Genomic DNA, 18,258 nt, shown 5'->3' with positions numbered 1-18,258 from the left:
ATCAAAGATGGCTCCTTGGCAGCCATCTTGTTGATCAATCTGTCCCAAATAATACTATGCACAACTAGGGCCCTAGGGGAACCTACCTGTGAAATTTGAGAAAGATCCATTCAATACTTTCTGAGAAATAGAGATAACAAACTTTGAATATCAAAATCCAAGATGCATTATGCACAACTAGGTCCCTCGGGCAACCTACATATGAAATTTGAGACAGATCCCTTCAGTACTATCTGAGAAATAGCGATAACAAACTTTATCTATCAAAATCCAAGATGGCGGCCTGACGGCCATCTTGTTCACCGATTGGTCCAAAAATGCTATATGCAAAACCAGGGCCCTAAGGGAACCTACATATTAAATTTGAGAAAGATCCCTTCAGTACTTTCTGAAAATAGTGATAACAAACCTTAACTTATCAAAATCCAAGATGGCTGCCTGGCAGCCATCTTGTTATTCCGATCAGCCACAAAACCTGTATGGCACAACTAGGGACCAAGGGTATCCTCCATGTGAAGTTTGAACAAAATCCCTTTAGTAGTTCTCAAGACATATCAATAACAATTTTCAACTGCCAAAATCAAAGATGGCTGCCTGGCGGCCATCTTGTTTTTCCGATCAGCCACAAAACCTGTATGGCACAACTATGGACCAAGGGGACCCTCCATGTGAAGTTTGAACAAAATCCCTTCAGTAGTTTTTAAGAAATAGTGATAACAAGCATTGTTTATGGACGGACGACGGATGTTGGACGGCGGACGACGGACTACGGACGCAGGGCGATTTGAATAGCCCACCATCTGATGATGGTGGGCTAAAAAGAAGGGATCTAAGTATTAGACATATGAAAGCATGACATTAAAAACAATCAGAAGAGATCATTTATCTGGTGGCCTAAAGTGAGACTATCAACAAAACATTTGTCAGTGATGTTGAATCTTTTCTCCTCCGGTTACCTTCAATGCCTCCCCAAGCTGTCTTATCTTTTCTGCTTGATTCTGATTGACTCGTGCAGCTTGCAACAGTTCACTAGCCTACAAAAATAAAATATCTATGTCACATCATTGTTATCAGAGTTAACTGCACTCTTAGCAAGTAATTCTTTAATTATTTGTAGGGGGTGGGTATGAAGCGATTGTTAAAAGGGTAGTGAGTAATAAATCCTTTCTGCCAGTCTTCCTTTTACTTTATATATTTTTGTTTCCAGCCTAATATCCACATAGTTTTAGAAATATCTTAAATTTAGAAAATTATTGTCACATAATAATCAATTCTCCTTATAAAACAATTATCATTACCTATGAAATTGAAATGTACAAACAGAATTTGCCATGACGGACAGGACAGAATGACACATGACAGACATGGGTAAGAAATCAACCCCCCCCCCCCCTACTACACACACCAGATTCATGAGTAATAAAACCATACCTTGGAACATGTTGCATCATCACTGCTGTAAAGAGAGGGACAGATTTCCCGTAACTTATTGTTGATAGCATCTATTGTAGCATTGTCGTCAAGGTAACGATTGATAAGGCATGTTATCAGGGAGGCGCAGATCTAATGAAAGATAATACAAGGTAACGATTGATAAGGCATGTTATCAGGGAGGCGCAGATCTAATGAAAGATAATACAAGGTAACGATTGATAAGGCATGTTATCAGGGAGGCGCAGATCTAATGAAAGATAATACAAGGTAACGATTGATAAGGCATGTTATCAGGGAGGCGCAGATCTAATGAAGGATAATACAAGGTAACGATTGATAAGGCATGTTATCAGGGAGGCGCAGATCTAATGAAAGATAATACAAGGTAACGATTGATAAGGCATGTTATCAGGGAGGCGCAGATCTAATGAAAGATAATAAACAACAATCCTGACAGTAGGAATCAAAATTTCATCAACAAGTTTAGTGGGTTATCCTGTGATACTATAAACCATTTTTACTGGTGATTGATTTCTTACATTTCACAAATGATTCAGTTTTAGAAAAGTTAAACAAATATTTTCAATCACAGATTGAGTAAACTTATATGAGGATACTATGTCTACAACAAGATTGGACCCAAAATCCTCAAATCAAATTGCTTCAATACATTGAAATATTACCAAAACAGCTACTGGAAAACCTGTTTACAGATACTCACATCCTTACCACTGACAACAAGATGTTTAAACATCATGGTTCGCAGTTGATTCTGTTGGTCCTGAAAGATAAACGTTAAATTATGAGTAATTCTGGGTTAAACCAGAAAGTGTCTTTTTACCACTATGTACAGTATCTACATTTGAAGGGATATTCCTTTGTTTGAATCCTAGGAGTGTTTCGGTTAACCGAAAAAAATTCAACCGTACGGTTCGGTTCGGTACGATAATTCTTAGTTTCAGTTCGGTTCATTAAAAAAAATAACTGTCCTATAATACTTGTAATTTACGTGTATAAACTGTATTGCAGATTATTTCATTGAAAATATGGCGAAAATGTTTGTCAGAATCCCGAGAAATACACCTGTTGACCGACATATATGTGTAACACGTGTGCAAGTTCAGTCATTCAGAAGATCGTTTTTTGCTGTCTGCGGACATTTTTTTGCACATACATAATATCTAAATGATATATTTCACTAAATGTTTGATATTTTATAATTGATGATTCTTTTATTATATTTTTTTTGATAACAATCCCCCAGAATATCAGCAGCTAAATCAAGCCGCCATTGTGTTGCCGATTGTAAACAATCCCGTTTCCGTCGGCCAATATTCCGTGAATTAAACCATTTTACGATTGAACATGCACCTGGTACGTAATAATGTTTATCTTTATCATATTTCCAATACATAATACTTTATAAACACTTTTTCTGAGATAATACCGATGTATTGATTTGCGGTAAAACTTACGATTTTCACATGTCAATCATCACATAATTATGCGTCATGAAGGATACGGGAAAAGTTTTAGTGACGAAATAATGTATCATAAAGGATACAAGGACATATATCTCTCTGTGACTGATTAATGTGTCAATATAGTACTGAAAGAGTTAAAAAGATAAGTAAATGTTCAATTATGTTTTTTAAAGATGTTCCACTGCTGACAGATCATAAATGATACTCAATATTTGAACAAAAATTGGTATTTGATCGTGTTATATGTCTAATTAAGACACAAAATGATATAAAATAATAAATTAATTTCTTTGCTGCATGCACTTTTAGAACTTCTATATAGGATATAGTGCTGTGGATTATTTTTCAGGACACAATTGTATGTTTTTAATTAGAAGTAAAATTTTGATATAGAAAAAAAAATTGTTGAAGTGATATACCATCTTTAAATCTAAAGCAAAACTTGTTTTTAACAGAAAATAGACTTAAAAAGTGTTCAAGTAAGATTTGTCTGAACCAAACCGAAAAAAACGAAAACCGATCAAAAAAAGTTGAAACCGAACCGAGCTGAAAAAACATGAACCGTGACATCCCTATTGAATCCATTTTAGAGAGTCAAAATACACTGAATGACAAAGCAGTATAATTTCATTCTTCACATCAAAGCAGCAATAATACACTCTGGTTAACTGAAAGTTTTAACACAAGTCCTCAAACTTCATGATTGAGACCTAAAATATCCCGAATTACTGCTGAACAATGTAAGAAAAGACCGTATTGTTTTTATGTTATATCTATTCCCCTCACAATGTGGTAATGACTATTAATGATAAGCATTTTATCACATGCAATCAACTTTCTAGTACATGTATTTATTATGTTGAGAATTTCAGCACTTGTTTGATGTCTAAAAGCTACAAATGTATAGACCAACCTTGGGTAACTGACTGACGACAATATGAAACTGGTGGTCTACAAGGATCTTCAGTAGACCCAACACCTCCTCAATTCTGTGGATCAGATCTTGGATGTGTTGTAAAGAAATCTTCTCCATTTTCTGGGCTTCACCTAGAAAATACAGGCAGCAAGGTATAACCGCGGGGCAGAGTAATTCTAGACTCCAGAGGCACTGTATGGGGGAGGTCAGAGTCGGACTAGAAATGTCTGTACGGGATGTGTATTATTTACCTGTCCAGTAAACAACAAAACAAATTGATAACTTCTTAAATAGTCACTCAATATTATAGCACGAAATTTATTTTAATCCTTGAAAATCAAACAAAATGGTCGGTCAATGAGTGTAGGTGAAAGGGAGACATACTGTAAGCTGTTTGTGTGTGTTTTTGTGTATATTATACTCCGAGTCTCTCACTTTGTATGCTGTTTGTGTGTGTTTTTGTGTATATTATACTCCGAGTCTCTCACTTTGTATGCTGTTTGTGTGTGTTTTTGTGTATATTATACTCCGAGTCTCTCACTTTGTATGCTGTTTGTGTGTGTTTTTGTGTATATTATACTCCGAGTCTCTCACTTTGTATGCTGTTTGTGTGTGTTTTTGTGTATATTATACTCCGAGTCTCTCACTTTGTATGCTGTTTGTGTGTGTTTTTGTGTATATTATACTCCGAGTCTCTCACTTTGTATGCTGTTTGTGTGTGTTTTTGTGTATATTATACTCCGAGTCTCTCACTTTGTATGCTGTTTGTGTGTGTGTTTTTGTGTATATTATACTCCGAGTCTCTCACTTTGTATGCTGTTTGTGTGTGTTTTTGTGTATATTATACTCCGAGTCTCTCACTTTGTATGCTGTTTGTGTGTGTTTTTGTGTATATTATACTCCGAGTCTCTCACTTTGTATGCTGTTTGTGTGTGTTTTTGTGTATATTATACTCCGAGTCTCTCACTTTGTATGCTGTTTGTGTGTGTTTTTGTGTATATTATACTCCGAGTCTCTCACTTTGTATGCTGTTTGTGTGTGTTTTTGTGTATATTATACTCCGAGTCTCTCACTTTGTATGCTGTTTGTGTGTGTTTTTGTGTATATTATACTCCGAGTCTCTCACTTTGTATGCTGTTTGTGTGTGTTTTTGTGTATATTATACTCCGAGTCTCTCACTTTGTATGCTGTTTGTGTGTGTTTTTGTGTATATTATACTCCGAGTCTCTCACTTTGTATGCTGTTTGTTTGTGTTTTTGTGTATATTATACTCCGAGTCTCTCACTTTGTATGCTGTTTGTGTGTGTTTTTGTGTATATTATACTCCGAGTCTCTCACTTTGTATGCTGTTTGTGTGTGTTTTTGTGTATATTATACTCGAGTCTCTCACTTTGTATGCTGTTTGTGTGTGTTTTTTGTGTATATTATACTCACTCGAGTCTCTCACTTTGTATGCTGTTTGTGTGTGTTTTTGTGTATATTATACTCCGAGTCTCTCACTTTGTATGCTGTTTGTGTTGTGTTTTTGTGTATATTATACTCCGAGTCTCTCACTTTGTATGCTGTTTGTGTGTGTTTTTGTGTATATATACTCCGAGTCTCTCACTTTGTATGCTGTTTGTGTGTGTTTTTGTGTATATTATACTCCGAGTCTCTCACTTTGTATGCTGTTTGTGTGTGTTTTTGTGTTATTGTGTATATTATACTCCGAGTCTCTCACTTTGTATGCTGTTTGTGTGTGTTTTTGTGTATAATATACTCCGAGTCTCTCACTTTGTATGCTGTTTGTGTGTGTTTTTTGTGTATATTATACTCCGAGTCTCTCACTTTGTATGCTGTTTGTGTGTGTTTTTGTGTATATTATACTCCGAGTCTCTCACTTTGTATGCTGTTTGTGTGTGTTTTTGTGTATATTATACTCCGAGTCTCTCACTTTGTATGCTGTTTGTGTGTGTGTTTTTGTGTATATTATACTCCGAGTCTCTCACTTTGTATGCTGTTTGTGTGTGTTTTTGTGTATATTATACTCCGAGTCTCTCACTTTGTATGCTGTTTGTTGTGTTTTTGTGTATATTATACTCCGAGTCTCTCACTTTGTATGTTGTATTTTGTGTGTTGTGTTTTTGTGTATATTATACTCCGAGTCTCTCACTTTGTATGCTGTTTGTGTGTGTTTTTGTGTATATTATACTCCGAGTCTCTCACTTTGTATGCTGTTTGTGTGTGTTTTTGTGTATATTATACTCCGAGTCTCTCACTTTGTATGCTGTTTGTGTGTGTTTTTGTGTATATTATACTCCGAGTCTCTCACTTTGTATGCTGTTTGTGTGTGTTTTTGTGTATATTATACTCCGAGTCTCTCACTTTGTATGCTGTTTGTGTGTGTTTTTGTGTATATTATACTCCGAGTCTCTCACTTTGTATGCTGTTTGTGTGTGTTTTTGTGTATATTATACTCCGAGTCTCTCACTTTGTATGCTGTTTGTGTGTGTTTTTGTGTATATTATACTCCGAGTCTCTCACTTTGTATGCTGTTTGTGTGTGTTTTTGTGTATATTATACTCCGAGTCTCTCACTTTGTATGCTGTTTGTGTGTGTTTTTGTGTATATTATACTCCGAGTCTCTCACTTTGTATGCTGTTTGTGTGTGTTTTTGTGTATATTATACTCCGAGTCTCTCACTTTGTATGCTGTTTGTGTGTGTGTTTTTGTGTATATTATACTCCGAGTCTCTCACTTTGTATGCTGTTTGTGTGTGTTTTTGTGTATATTATACTCCGAGTCTCTCACTTTGTATGCTGTTTGTGTGTGTTTTTGTGTATATTATACTCGAGTCTCTCACTTTGTATGCTGTTTGTGTGTTTTTGTGTATATTATACTCCGAGTCTCTCACTTTGTATGCTGTTTGTGTGTGTTTTTGTGTATATTATACTCCGAGTCTCTCACTTTGTATGCTGTTTGTGTGTGTTTTTGTGTATATTATACTCCGAGTCTCTCACTTTGTATGCTGTTTGTGTGTGTTTTTGTGTATATTATACTCCGAGTCTCTCACTTTGTATGCTGTTTGTGTGTGTTTTTGTGTATATTATACTCCGAGTCTCTCACTTTGTATGCTGTTTGTGTGTGTTTTTGTGTATATTATACTCCGAGTCTCTCACTTTGTATGCTGTTTGTGTGTGTTTTTGTGTATATTATACTCCGAGTCTCTCACTTTGTATGCTGTTTGTGTGTGTTTTTGTGTATATTATACTCCGAGTCTCTCACTTTGTATGCTGTTTGTGTGTGTTTTTGTGTATATTATACTCCGAGTCTCTCACTTTGTATGCTGTTTGTGTGTGTTTTTGTGTATATTATACTCCGAGTCTCTCACTTTGTAAGCTGTTTGTGTGTGTTTTTGTGTATATTATACTCCGAGTCTCTCACTTTGTATGCTGTTTGTGTGTGTTTTTGTGTATAATATACTCCGAGTCTCTCACTTTGTATGCTGTTTGTGTGTGTTTTTGTGTATAATATACTCCGAGTCTCTCACTTTGTATGCTGTTTGTGTGTGTTTTTGTGTATATTATACTCCGAGTCTCTCACTTTGTATGCTGTTTGTGTGTGTTTTTGTGTATATTATACTCCGAGTCTCTCACTTTGTATGCTGTTTGTGTGTGTTTTTGTGTATATTATACTCCGAGTCTCTCACTTTGTATGCTGTTTGTGTGTGTTTTTGTGTATATTATACTCCGAGTCTCTCACTTTGTATGCTGTTTGTGTGTGTTTTTGTGTATATTATACTCCGAGTCTCTCACTTTGTATGCTGTTTGTGTGTGTTTTTGTGTATATTATACTCCGAGTCTCTCACTTTGTATGCTGTTTGTGTGTGTTTTTGTGTATATTATACTCCGAGTCTCTCACTTTGTATGCTGTTTGTGTGTGTTTTTGTGTATATTATACTCCGAGTCTCTCACTTTGTAAGCTGTTTGTGTGTGTTTTTTGTGTATATTATACTCCGAGTCTCTCACTTTGTATGCTGTTTGTGTGTGTTTTTGTGTATATTATACTCCGAGTCTCTCACTTTGTATGCTGTTTGTGTGTGTTTTTGTGTATATTATACTCCGAGTCTCTCACTTTGTATGCTGTTTGTGTGTGTTTTTGTGTATATTATACTCCGAGTCTCTCACTTTGTATGCTGTTTGTGTTGTGTGTTTTTGTGTATATTATACTCCGAGTCTCTCACTTTGTATGCTGTTTGTGTGTGTTTTTGTGTATATTATACTCCGAGTCTCTCACTTTGTATGCTGTTTGTGTGTGTTTTTGTGTATATTATACTCCGAGTCTCTCACTTTGTATGCTGTTTGTTTGTGTTTTTGTGTATATTATACTCCGAGTCTCTCACTTTGTATGCTGTTTGTGTGTGTTTTTGTGTATATTATACTCCGAGTCTCTCACTTTGTATGCTGTTTGTGTGTGTTTTTGTGTATATTATACTCCGAGTCTCTCACTTTGTATGCTGTTTGTGTGTGTTTTTGTGTATAATATACTCCGAGTCTCTCACTTTGTATGCTGTTTGTGTGTGTTTTTGTGTATAATTATACTCCGAGTCTCTCACTTTGTATGCTGTTTGTGTGTGTTTTTGTGTATATATATACTCCGAGTCTCTCACTTTGTATGCTGTTTGTGTGTGTTTTTGTGTATATTATACTCCGAGTCTCTCACTTTGTATGCTGTTTGTGTGTGTTTTTGTGTATATTATACTCCGAGTCTCTCACTTTGTATGCTGTTTGTGTGTGTTTTTGTGTATATTATACTCCGAGTCTCTCACTTTGTAAGCTGTTTGTGTGTGTTTTTGTGTATATTATACTCCGAGTCTCTCACTTTGTATGCTGTTTGTGTGTGTTTTTGTGTATATTATACTCCGAGTCTCTCACTTTGTATGCTGTTTGTGTGTGTTTTTGTGTATATTATACTCCGAGTCTCTCACTTTGTATGCTGTTTGTGTGTGTTTTTGTGTATATTATACTCCGAGTCTCTCACTTTGTAAGCTGTTTGTGTGTGTTTTTTGTGTATATTATACTCCGAGTCTCTCACTTGTATGCTGTTTGTGTGTGTTTTTGTGTATATTATACTCCGAGTCTCTCACTTTGTATGCTGTTTGTGTGTGTTTTTGTGTATAATATACTCCGAGTCTCTCACTTTGTATGCTGTTTGTGTGTGTTTTTGTGTATATATTACTCCGAGTCTCTCACTGCTGTTTGTGTGTGTTTTTTGTGTATATTTACTACTCCGAGTCTCTCACTTTGTATGCTGTTTGTGTGTGTTTTTGTGTATATTATACTCCGAGTCTCTCACTTTGTATGCTGTTTGTGTGTGTTTTTGTGTATATTATATACTCCGAGTCTCTCACTTTGTATGCTGTTTGTGTGTGTTTTTGTGTATATTATACTCCGAGTCTCTCACTTTGTATGCTGTTTTGTGTGTGTTTTTGTGTGTATAATATACTCCGAGTCTCTCACTTTGTATGCTGTTTGTGTGTGTTTTTGTGTATATTATACTCCGAGTCTCTCACTTTGTATGCTGTTTGTGTGTGTTTTTGTGTATAATATACTCCGAGTCACTCACTTTGTTTGCTTTTTGTGTATAATATACTCCGAGTCTCTCACTTTGTATGCTGTTTGTGTGTGTTTTTGTGTATAATTATACTCCGAGTCTCTCACTTTGTATTGCTGTTTGTGTGTGTTTTTGTGTATATTATACTCCGAGTCTCTCACTTTGTATGCTGTTTGTGTGTGTTTTTGTGTATAATATACTCCGAGTCTCTCACTTTGTATGCTGTTTGTGTGTGTTTTTGTGTATAATATACTCCGAGTCTCTCACTTTGTATGCTGTTTGTGTGTGTTTTTGTGTATATTATATACTCCGAGTCTCTCACTTTGTATGCTGTTTGTGTGTGTTTTTGTGTATATTATACTCCGAGTCTCTCACTTTGTATGCTGTTTGTGTGTGTTTTTGTGTATATTATACTCCGAGTCTCTCACTTTGTATGCTGTTTGTGTGTGTTTTTGTGTATATTATACTCCGAGTCTCTCACTTTGTATGCTGTTTGTGTGTGTTTTTTGTGTATAATAGTACTCCGAGTCTCTCACTTTGTATGCTGTTTGTGTGTGTTTTTGTGTATAATATAACTCCGAGTCTCTCACTTTGTATGCTGTTTGTGTGTGTTTTTGTGTATATTATACTCCGAGTCTCTCACTTTGTATGCTGTTTGTGTGTGTTTTTGTGTATATATTATACTCCGAGTCTCTCACTTTGTATGCTGTTTGTGTGTGTTTTTGTTATTATACTCGTGTATATTATACTCTCCGAGTCTTCCCACTTTGTATGCTGTTTGTGTGTGTTTTTATGTGTATATTATACTCCGAGTCTCTCACCTTTGTAAGCTGTTTGTGTGTGTTTTTGTGTATATATTATACTCCGAGTCTCTCACTTTGTATGCTGTTTGTGTTGTTTTTGTGTATAAATTATACTCCGAGTCTCTCACCTTTGTAAGCTGTTTGTGTGTGTTTTTGTGTATAATTATACTCACGAGTCTTCTCACCTTGTTATGTGTTTGTGTGTGTTTTTGTGTCATAATTATTACTCCGTGTCACTTTGTATGCTGTTTGTGTGTGTGTTTTTGTGTATATTATACTCCGAGTCTCTCACTTTGTATGCTGTTTGTGTGTGTTTTTGTGTATTATATATACTCCGAGTCTCTCACTTGTTGCTGTTTGTGAGTGTTTTTGTGTATATTATTACTCTGAGTTCTCTCACTTTGTAAGCTGTTTTCAGTGTGTGTTTTTGTGTATATTATACTCCGAGTGTATGCTGTTTGTGTGTGTGTTTTTGTGTATAATTTACTCGAGTCTCTCACTTTGTATGCTGTTTGTGTGTGTTTTTGTGTATATTATACTCCGAGTCTCTCACTTTGTATGCTGTTTGTGTGTGTTTTTGTGTATATTATACTCCGAGTCTCTCACTTTGTATGCTGTTTGTGTGTGTGTTTTTGTGTATAATATACTCTGAGTCTCTCACTTTGTATGCTGTTTTGTGTGTGTTTTTTGTGTATAATATACTCAGAGTCTCTCACTTTGTATGCTGTTTGTGTGTGTTTTTGTGTATATTATACTCCGAGTCTCTCACTTTGTATGCTGTTTGTTGTGTGTTTTTGTGTATATTAATTTACTCCGAGTCTCTCACTTTGTATGCTGTTTGTGTGTGTTTTTTGTGTATAATATACTCCGAGTCTCTCACTTTGTATGCTAACTTTGTGTGTGTTTTTGTGTTATACTTAACACAATCCGACTCTGAATGTCTCTCACTTTGTTGCTGTAATTGGGTGGTTGTGTGTTTTTACTGTAACACAATGACTCCTGAAGACCAACTCTAATACTTTATGTTTTATAACTTAACACAACTACCAGTGAGAGTACCAACTCATTTCTTTTATGTTTTTTGTACTATAACATACTCTGAAGACCAACTCATTTCTAATACATTTATGTTTTATACTTAACACAATGAACACTGAAGACCAACTCATTTCTAATACATTTATGTTTTATACTTAACACAATGAACACTGAAGACCAACTCATTTCTAATAAATTTAAGTTTTATACTATCTAACACAAATGACCACTGAAGACCAACTCATTTCTAAATACATTTATGTTTTATACTTAACACAAAATGACCACTGAAGACCAACTCATTTCTAATACATTTATGTTTTATACTTAACACAATGACACCAGTGAAGACCAACTCATTTCTAATACATTTATGTTTTTATACTTAACACAATGACCAGTGAAGACCAACTCATTTCTAATACATTTATGTTTTATACTTAACACAATGACCACTGAAGACCAACTCATTTCTAATACATTTTATGTTTTATACTTAACACAATGACCACTGAAGACCAACTCATTTCTAACACATTTATGTTTTATACTTAACACAATGAACACTGAAGACCAACTCATTTCTAATACATTTATGTTTTATACTTAACACAATGAACACTGAAGACCAACTCATTTCTAATACATTTATGTTTTATACTTAACACAATGACTACTGAAGACCAACTCATTTCTAATACATCATTTATGTTTTTATACTTAACACAATGAACACTGAAGACCAACTCATTTTCTAATACATTTATGTTTTATACTTAACACAATGAACACTGAAGACCAACTCATTTCTAATACATTTATGTTTTATACTTAACACAATGACCAGTGAAGACCAACTCATTTCTAATACATTTATGTTTTATACTTAACACAATGAACACTGAAGACCAACTCATTTCTAATACATTTATGTTTTATACTTAACACAATGAAGACCAACTCATTTCTGAAACATTTTCATGTTTTACTTTAACACAATGACAACTGAAGACCATTTTCTAATACATTTATGTTTTATACTTAACACAATGAACACTGAAGACCAACTCATTTCTAATACATTTATGTTTTATACTTAACACAATGAACACTGAAGACCAACTCATTTCTAATACATTTATGTTTTATACTTAACACAATGAACACTGAAGACCAACTCATTTCTAATACATTTATGTTTTATACTTAACACAATGACCAGTGAAGACCAACTCATTTCTAATACATTTATGTTTTATACTTAACACAATGAACACTGAAGACCAACTCATTTCTAATACATTTATGTTTTATACTTAACACAATGACCACTGAAGACCAACTCATTTCTAATACACATTTATGTTTTATACTTAACACAATGACCACTGAAGACCAACTCATTTCTAATACATTTATGTTTTATACTTAACACAATGAACACTGAAGACCAACTCATTTCTAATACATTTATGTTTTATACTTAACACAATGACCAGTGAAGACCAACTCATTTCTAATACATTTATGTTTTATACTTAACACAATGACCACTGAAGACCAACTCATTTCTAATACATTTATGTTTTATACTTAACACAATGAACACTGAAGACCAACTCATTTCTAATACATTTATGTTTTATACTTAACACAATGAACAGTGAAGACCAACTCATTTCTAATACATTTATGTTTTATACTTAACACAATGAACACTGAAGACCAACTCATTTCTAATACATTTATGTTTTATACTTAACACAATGACCAGTGAAGACCAACTCATTTCTAATACATTTATGTTTTATACTTAACACAATGACCACTGAAGACCAACTCATTTCTAATACATTTATGTTTTATACTTAACACAATGACAGTGAAGACCAACTCATTTCTAATAACATTTATGTTTTATACTTAACACAATACCAGTGAAGACCAACTCATTTCTAATACATTTATGTTTTATACTTAACACAATGAACACTGAAGACCAACTCATTTCTAATACATTTATGTTTTATACTTAACACAATGAACACTGAAGACCAACTCATTTCTAATACATTTATGTTTTATACTTAACACAATGAACACTGAAGACCAACTCATTTCTAATACATTTATGTTTTATATACTTAACACAATGACCACTGAAGACCAACTCATTTCTAATACATTTATGTTTTATACTTAACACAATGAACACTGAAGACCAACTCATTTCTAATACATTTATGTTTTATACTTAACACAATGAACACTGAAGACCAACTCATTTCTAATACATTTATGTTTTATACTTAACACAATGACCACTGAAGACCAACTCATTTCTAATACATTTATGTTTTATACTTAACACAATGAACACTGAAGACCAACTCATTTCTAATACATTTATGTTTTATACTTAACACAATGACACTGAAGACCAACTCATTTCTAATACATTTATGTTTTATACTTAACACAATGAACACTGAAGACCAACTCATTTCTAATACATTTATGTTTTATACTTAACACAATGACACTGAAGACCAACTCATTTCTAATACATTTATGTTTTATACTTAACACAATGACCACTGAAGACCAACTCATTTCTAATACATTTATGTTTTATACTTAACACAATGACCACTGAAGACCAACTCATTTCTAATACATTTATGTTTTATACTTAACACAATGACTACTGAACACCAACTCATTTCTAATACATTTATGTTTTATACTTAACACAATGAACACTGAAGACCAACTCATTTCTAATACATTTATGTTTTATACTTAACACAATGACCACTGAAGACCAACTCATTTCTAATACATTTATGTTTTATACTTAACACAATGACCACTGAAGACCAACTCATTTCTAATACATTTATGTTTTATACTTAACACAATGACCACTGAAGACCAACTCATTTCTTAATACATTTATGTTTTATACTTAACACAATGACCACTGAAGACCAACTCATTTCTAATACATTTATGTTTTATACTTAACACAATGACCACTGAAGACCAACTCATTTCTAATACATTTATGTTTTATACTTAACACAATGACCACTGAAGACCAACTCATTTCTAATACATTTATGTTTTATACTTAACACAATGAACACTGAAGACCAACTCATTTCTAATACATTTATGTTTTATACTTAACACAATGAACACTGAAGACCAACTCATTTCTAATACATTTATGTTTTATACTTAACACAATGAACACTGAAGACCAACTCATTTCTAATACATTTATGTTTTATACTTAACACAATGAACACTGAAGACCAACTCATTTCTAATACATTTATGTTTTATACTTAACACAATGACTACTGAAGACCAACTCATTTCTAATACATTTATGTTTTATACTTAACACAATGAACACTGAAGACCAACTCATTTCTAATACATTTATGTTTTATACTTAACACAATGAACACTGAAGACCAACTCATTTCTAATACATTTATGTTTTATACTTAACACAATGAACACTGAAGACCAACTCATTTCTAATACATTTATGTTTTATACTTAACACAATGAACACTGAAGACCAACTCATTTCTAATACATTTATGTTTTATACTTAACACAATGAACACTGAAGACCAACTCATTTCTAATACATTTATGTTTTATACTTAACACAATGAACACTGAAGACCAACTCATTTCTAATACATTTATGTTTTATACTTAACACAATGAACATGAAACCAACTCATTTCTAATACATTTATGTTTTATACTTAACACAATGACACTGAAGACCAACTCATTTCTAATACATTTATGTTTTATTTTAACACAATGACACTGAAGACCAACTCATTTCTAATACATTTATGTTTTATACTTAACACAATCGAACTACTGAAGACCAACTCATTTCTAATACATTTATGTTTTATACTTAACACAATGACCACTGAAGACCAACTCATTTCTAATACATTTATGTTTTATACTTAACACAATGACCACTGAAGACCAACTCATTTCTAATACATTTATGTTTTATACTTAACACAATGACCACTGAAGACCAACTCATTTCTAATACACATTTATGTTTTATACTTAACACAATGAACACTGAAGACCAACTCATTTCTAATACATTTATGTTTTATACTTAACACAATGACTACTGAAGACCAACTCATTTCTAATACATTTATGTTTTATACTTAACACAATGAACACTGAAGACCAACTCATTTCTAATACATTTATGTTTTATACTTAACACAATGAACACTGAAGACCAACTCATTTCTAATACATTTATGTTTTATACTTAACACAATGACCAGTGAAGACCAACTCATTTCTAATACATTTATGTTTTATACTTAACACAATGACTACTGAAGACCAACTCATTTCTAATACATTTATGTTTTATACTTAACACAATGACTACTGAAGACCAACTCATTTCTAATACATTTATGTTTTATACTTAACACAATGAACACTGAAGACCAACTCATTTCTAATACATTTATGTTTTATACTTAACACAATGAACACTGAAGACCAACTCATTTCTAATACATTTATGTTTTATACTTAACACAATGACCAGTGAAGACCAACTCATTTCTAATACATTTATGTTTTATACTTAACACAATGACCACTGAAGACCAACTCATTTCTAATACATTTATGTTTTATACTTAACACAATGAACACTGAAGACCAACTCATTTCTAATACATTTATGTTTTATACTTAACACAATGACCACTGAAGACCAACTCATTTCTAATACATTTATGTTTTATACTTAACACAATGAACACTGAAGACCAACTCATTTCTAATACATTTATGTTTTATACTTAACACAATGAACACTGAAGACCAACTCATTTCTAATACATTTATGTTTTATACTTAACACAATGAACACTGAAGACCAACTCATTTCTAATACATTTATGTTTTATACTTAACACAATGAACACTGAAAGACCAACTCATTTCTAATACATTTATGTTTTATACTTAACACAATGAACACTGAAGACCAACTCATTTCTAATACATTTATGTTTTATACTTAACACAATGACCAGTGAAGACCAACTCATTTCTAATACATTTATGTTTTATACTTAACACAATGAACAGTGAAGACCAACTCATTTCTAATACATTTATGTTTTATACTTAACACAATGACCACTGAAGACCAACTCATTTCTAATACATTTATGTTTTATACTTAACACAATGACCAGTGAAGACCAACTCATTTCTAATACATTTATGTTTTATACTTAAACACAATGAACACTGAAGACCAACTCATTTCTAATACATTTATGTTTTATACTTAACACAATGAACACTGAAGACCAACTCATTTCTAATACATTTATGTTTTATACTTAACACAATGACCACTGAAGACCAACTCATTTCTAATACATTTATGTTTTATACTTAACACAATGACACTGAAGACCAACTCATTTCTAATACATTTATGTTTTATACTTAACACAATGAACACTGAAGACCAACTCATTTCTAATACATTTATGTTTTATACTTACTTAACACAATGAACACTGAAGACCAACTCATTTCTAATACATTTATGTTTTATACTTAACACAATGACTACTGAAGACCAACTCATTTCTAATACATTTATGTTTTATACTTAACACAATGACCACTGAAGACCAACTCATTTCTAATACATTTATGTTTTATACTTAACACAATGAACACTGAAGACCAACTCATTTCTAATACATTTATGTTTTATACTTAACACAATGACCAGTGAAGACCAACTCATTTCTAATACATTTATGTTTTATACTTAACACAATGAACACTGAAGACCAACTCATTTCTAATACATTTATGTTTTATACTTAACACAATGACCACTGAAGACCAACTCATTTCTAATACATTTATGTTTTATACTTAACACAATGACTACTGAAGACCAACTCATTTCTAATACATTTATGTTTTATACTTAACACAATGAACACTGAAGACCAACTCATTTCTAATACATTTATGTTTTATACTTAACACAATGACCAGTGAAGACCAACTCATTTCTAATACATTTATGTTTTATACTTAACACAATGACCAGTGAAGACCAACTCATTTCTAATACATTTATGTTTTATACTTAACACAATGAACACTGAAGACCAACTCATTTCTAATACATTTATGTTTTATACTTAACACAATGACTACTGAAGACCAACTCATTTCTAATACATTTATGTTTTATACTTAACACAATGAACACTGAAGACCAACTCATTTCTAATACATTTATGTTTTATACTTAACACAATGAACACTGAACCAACTCATTTCTAATACATTTATGTTTTATACTTAACACAATGACCAGTGAAGACCAACTCATTTCTAATACATTTATGTTTTATACTTAACACAATGAACACTGAAGACCAACTCATTTCTAATACATTTATGTTTTATACTTAACACAATGACCACTGAAGACCAACTCATTTCTAATACATTTATGTTTTATACTTAACACAATGACCACTGAAGACCAACTCATTTCTAATACATTTATGTTTTATACTTAACACAATGAACACTGAAGACCAACTCATTTCTAATACATTTATGTTTTATACTTAACACAATGAACACTGAAGACCAACTCATTTCTAATACATTTATGTTTTATACTTAACACAATGAACACTGAAGACCAACTCATTTCTAATACATTATTTTTAACAATGACATGAAGACCAATCATTTCTATACATTTATGTTTTATACTTAAACAATGACCACTGAAGACCAACTCATTTCTAATACATTTATGTTTTATACTTAACACAATGACCAGTGAAGACCAACTCATTTCTAATACATTTATGTTTTATACTTAACACAATGAACACTGAAG

The 18,258-nt window shown here is 32.6% G+C and overlaps 1 protein-coding gene across 1 annotated transcript in view; it reads right to left on the bottom strand.

The window, feature by feature from the left end:
• Positions 1 to 18,258, bottom strand: part of LOC138326554 (nuclear pore complex protein Nup155-like) — an 84,984-nt gene that overhangs the window by 28,651 nt on the left and 38,075 nt on the right. The window contains 5 exon segments of the mRNA XM_069272651.1: positions 957 to 1,034; positions 1,432 to 1,563; positions 2,156 to 2,215; positions 3,832 to 4,061; positions 12,209 to 12,234. Coding sequence (XP_069128752.1) covers positions 957 to 1,034; positions 1,432 to 1,563; positions 2,156 to 2,215; positions 3,832 to 4,061; positions 12,209 to 12,234 — 526 coding nt within the window.

The sequence above is a fragment of the Argopecten irradians genome, chromosome 6 (genome assembly GCF_041381155.1).
Source record: "Argopecten irradians isolate NY chromosome 6, Ai_NY, whole genome shotgun sequence".
Lineage (NCBI taxonomy): Eukaryota > Metazoa > Mollusca > Bivalvia > Pectinida > Pectinidae > Argopecten > Argopecten irradians.
The sequence above is the reverse complement of the archived record's forward strand: the minus strand, read 5'-3'. Positions and strand labels throughout refer to the sequence as shown.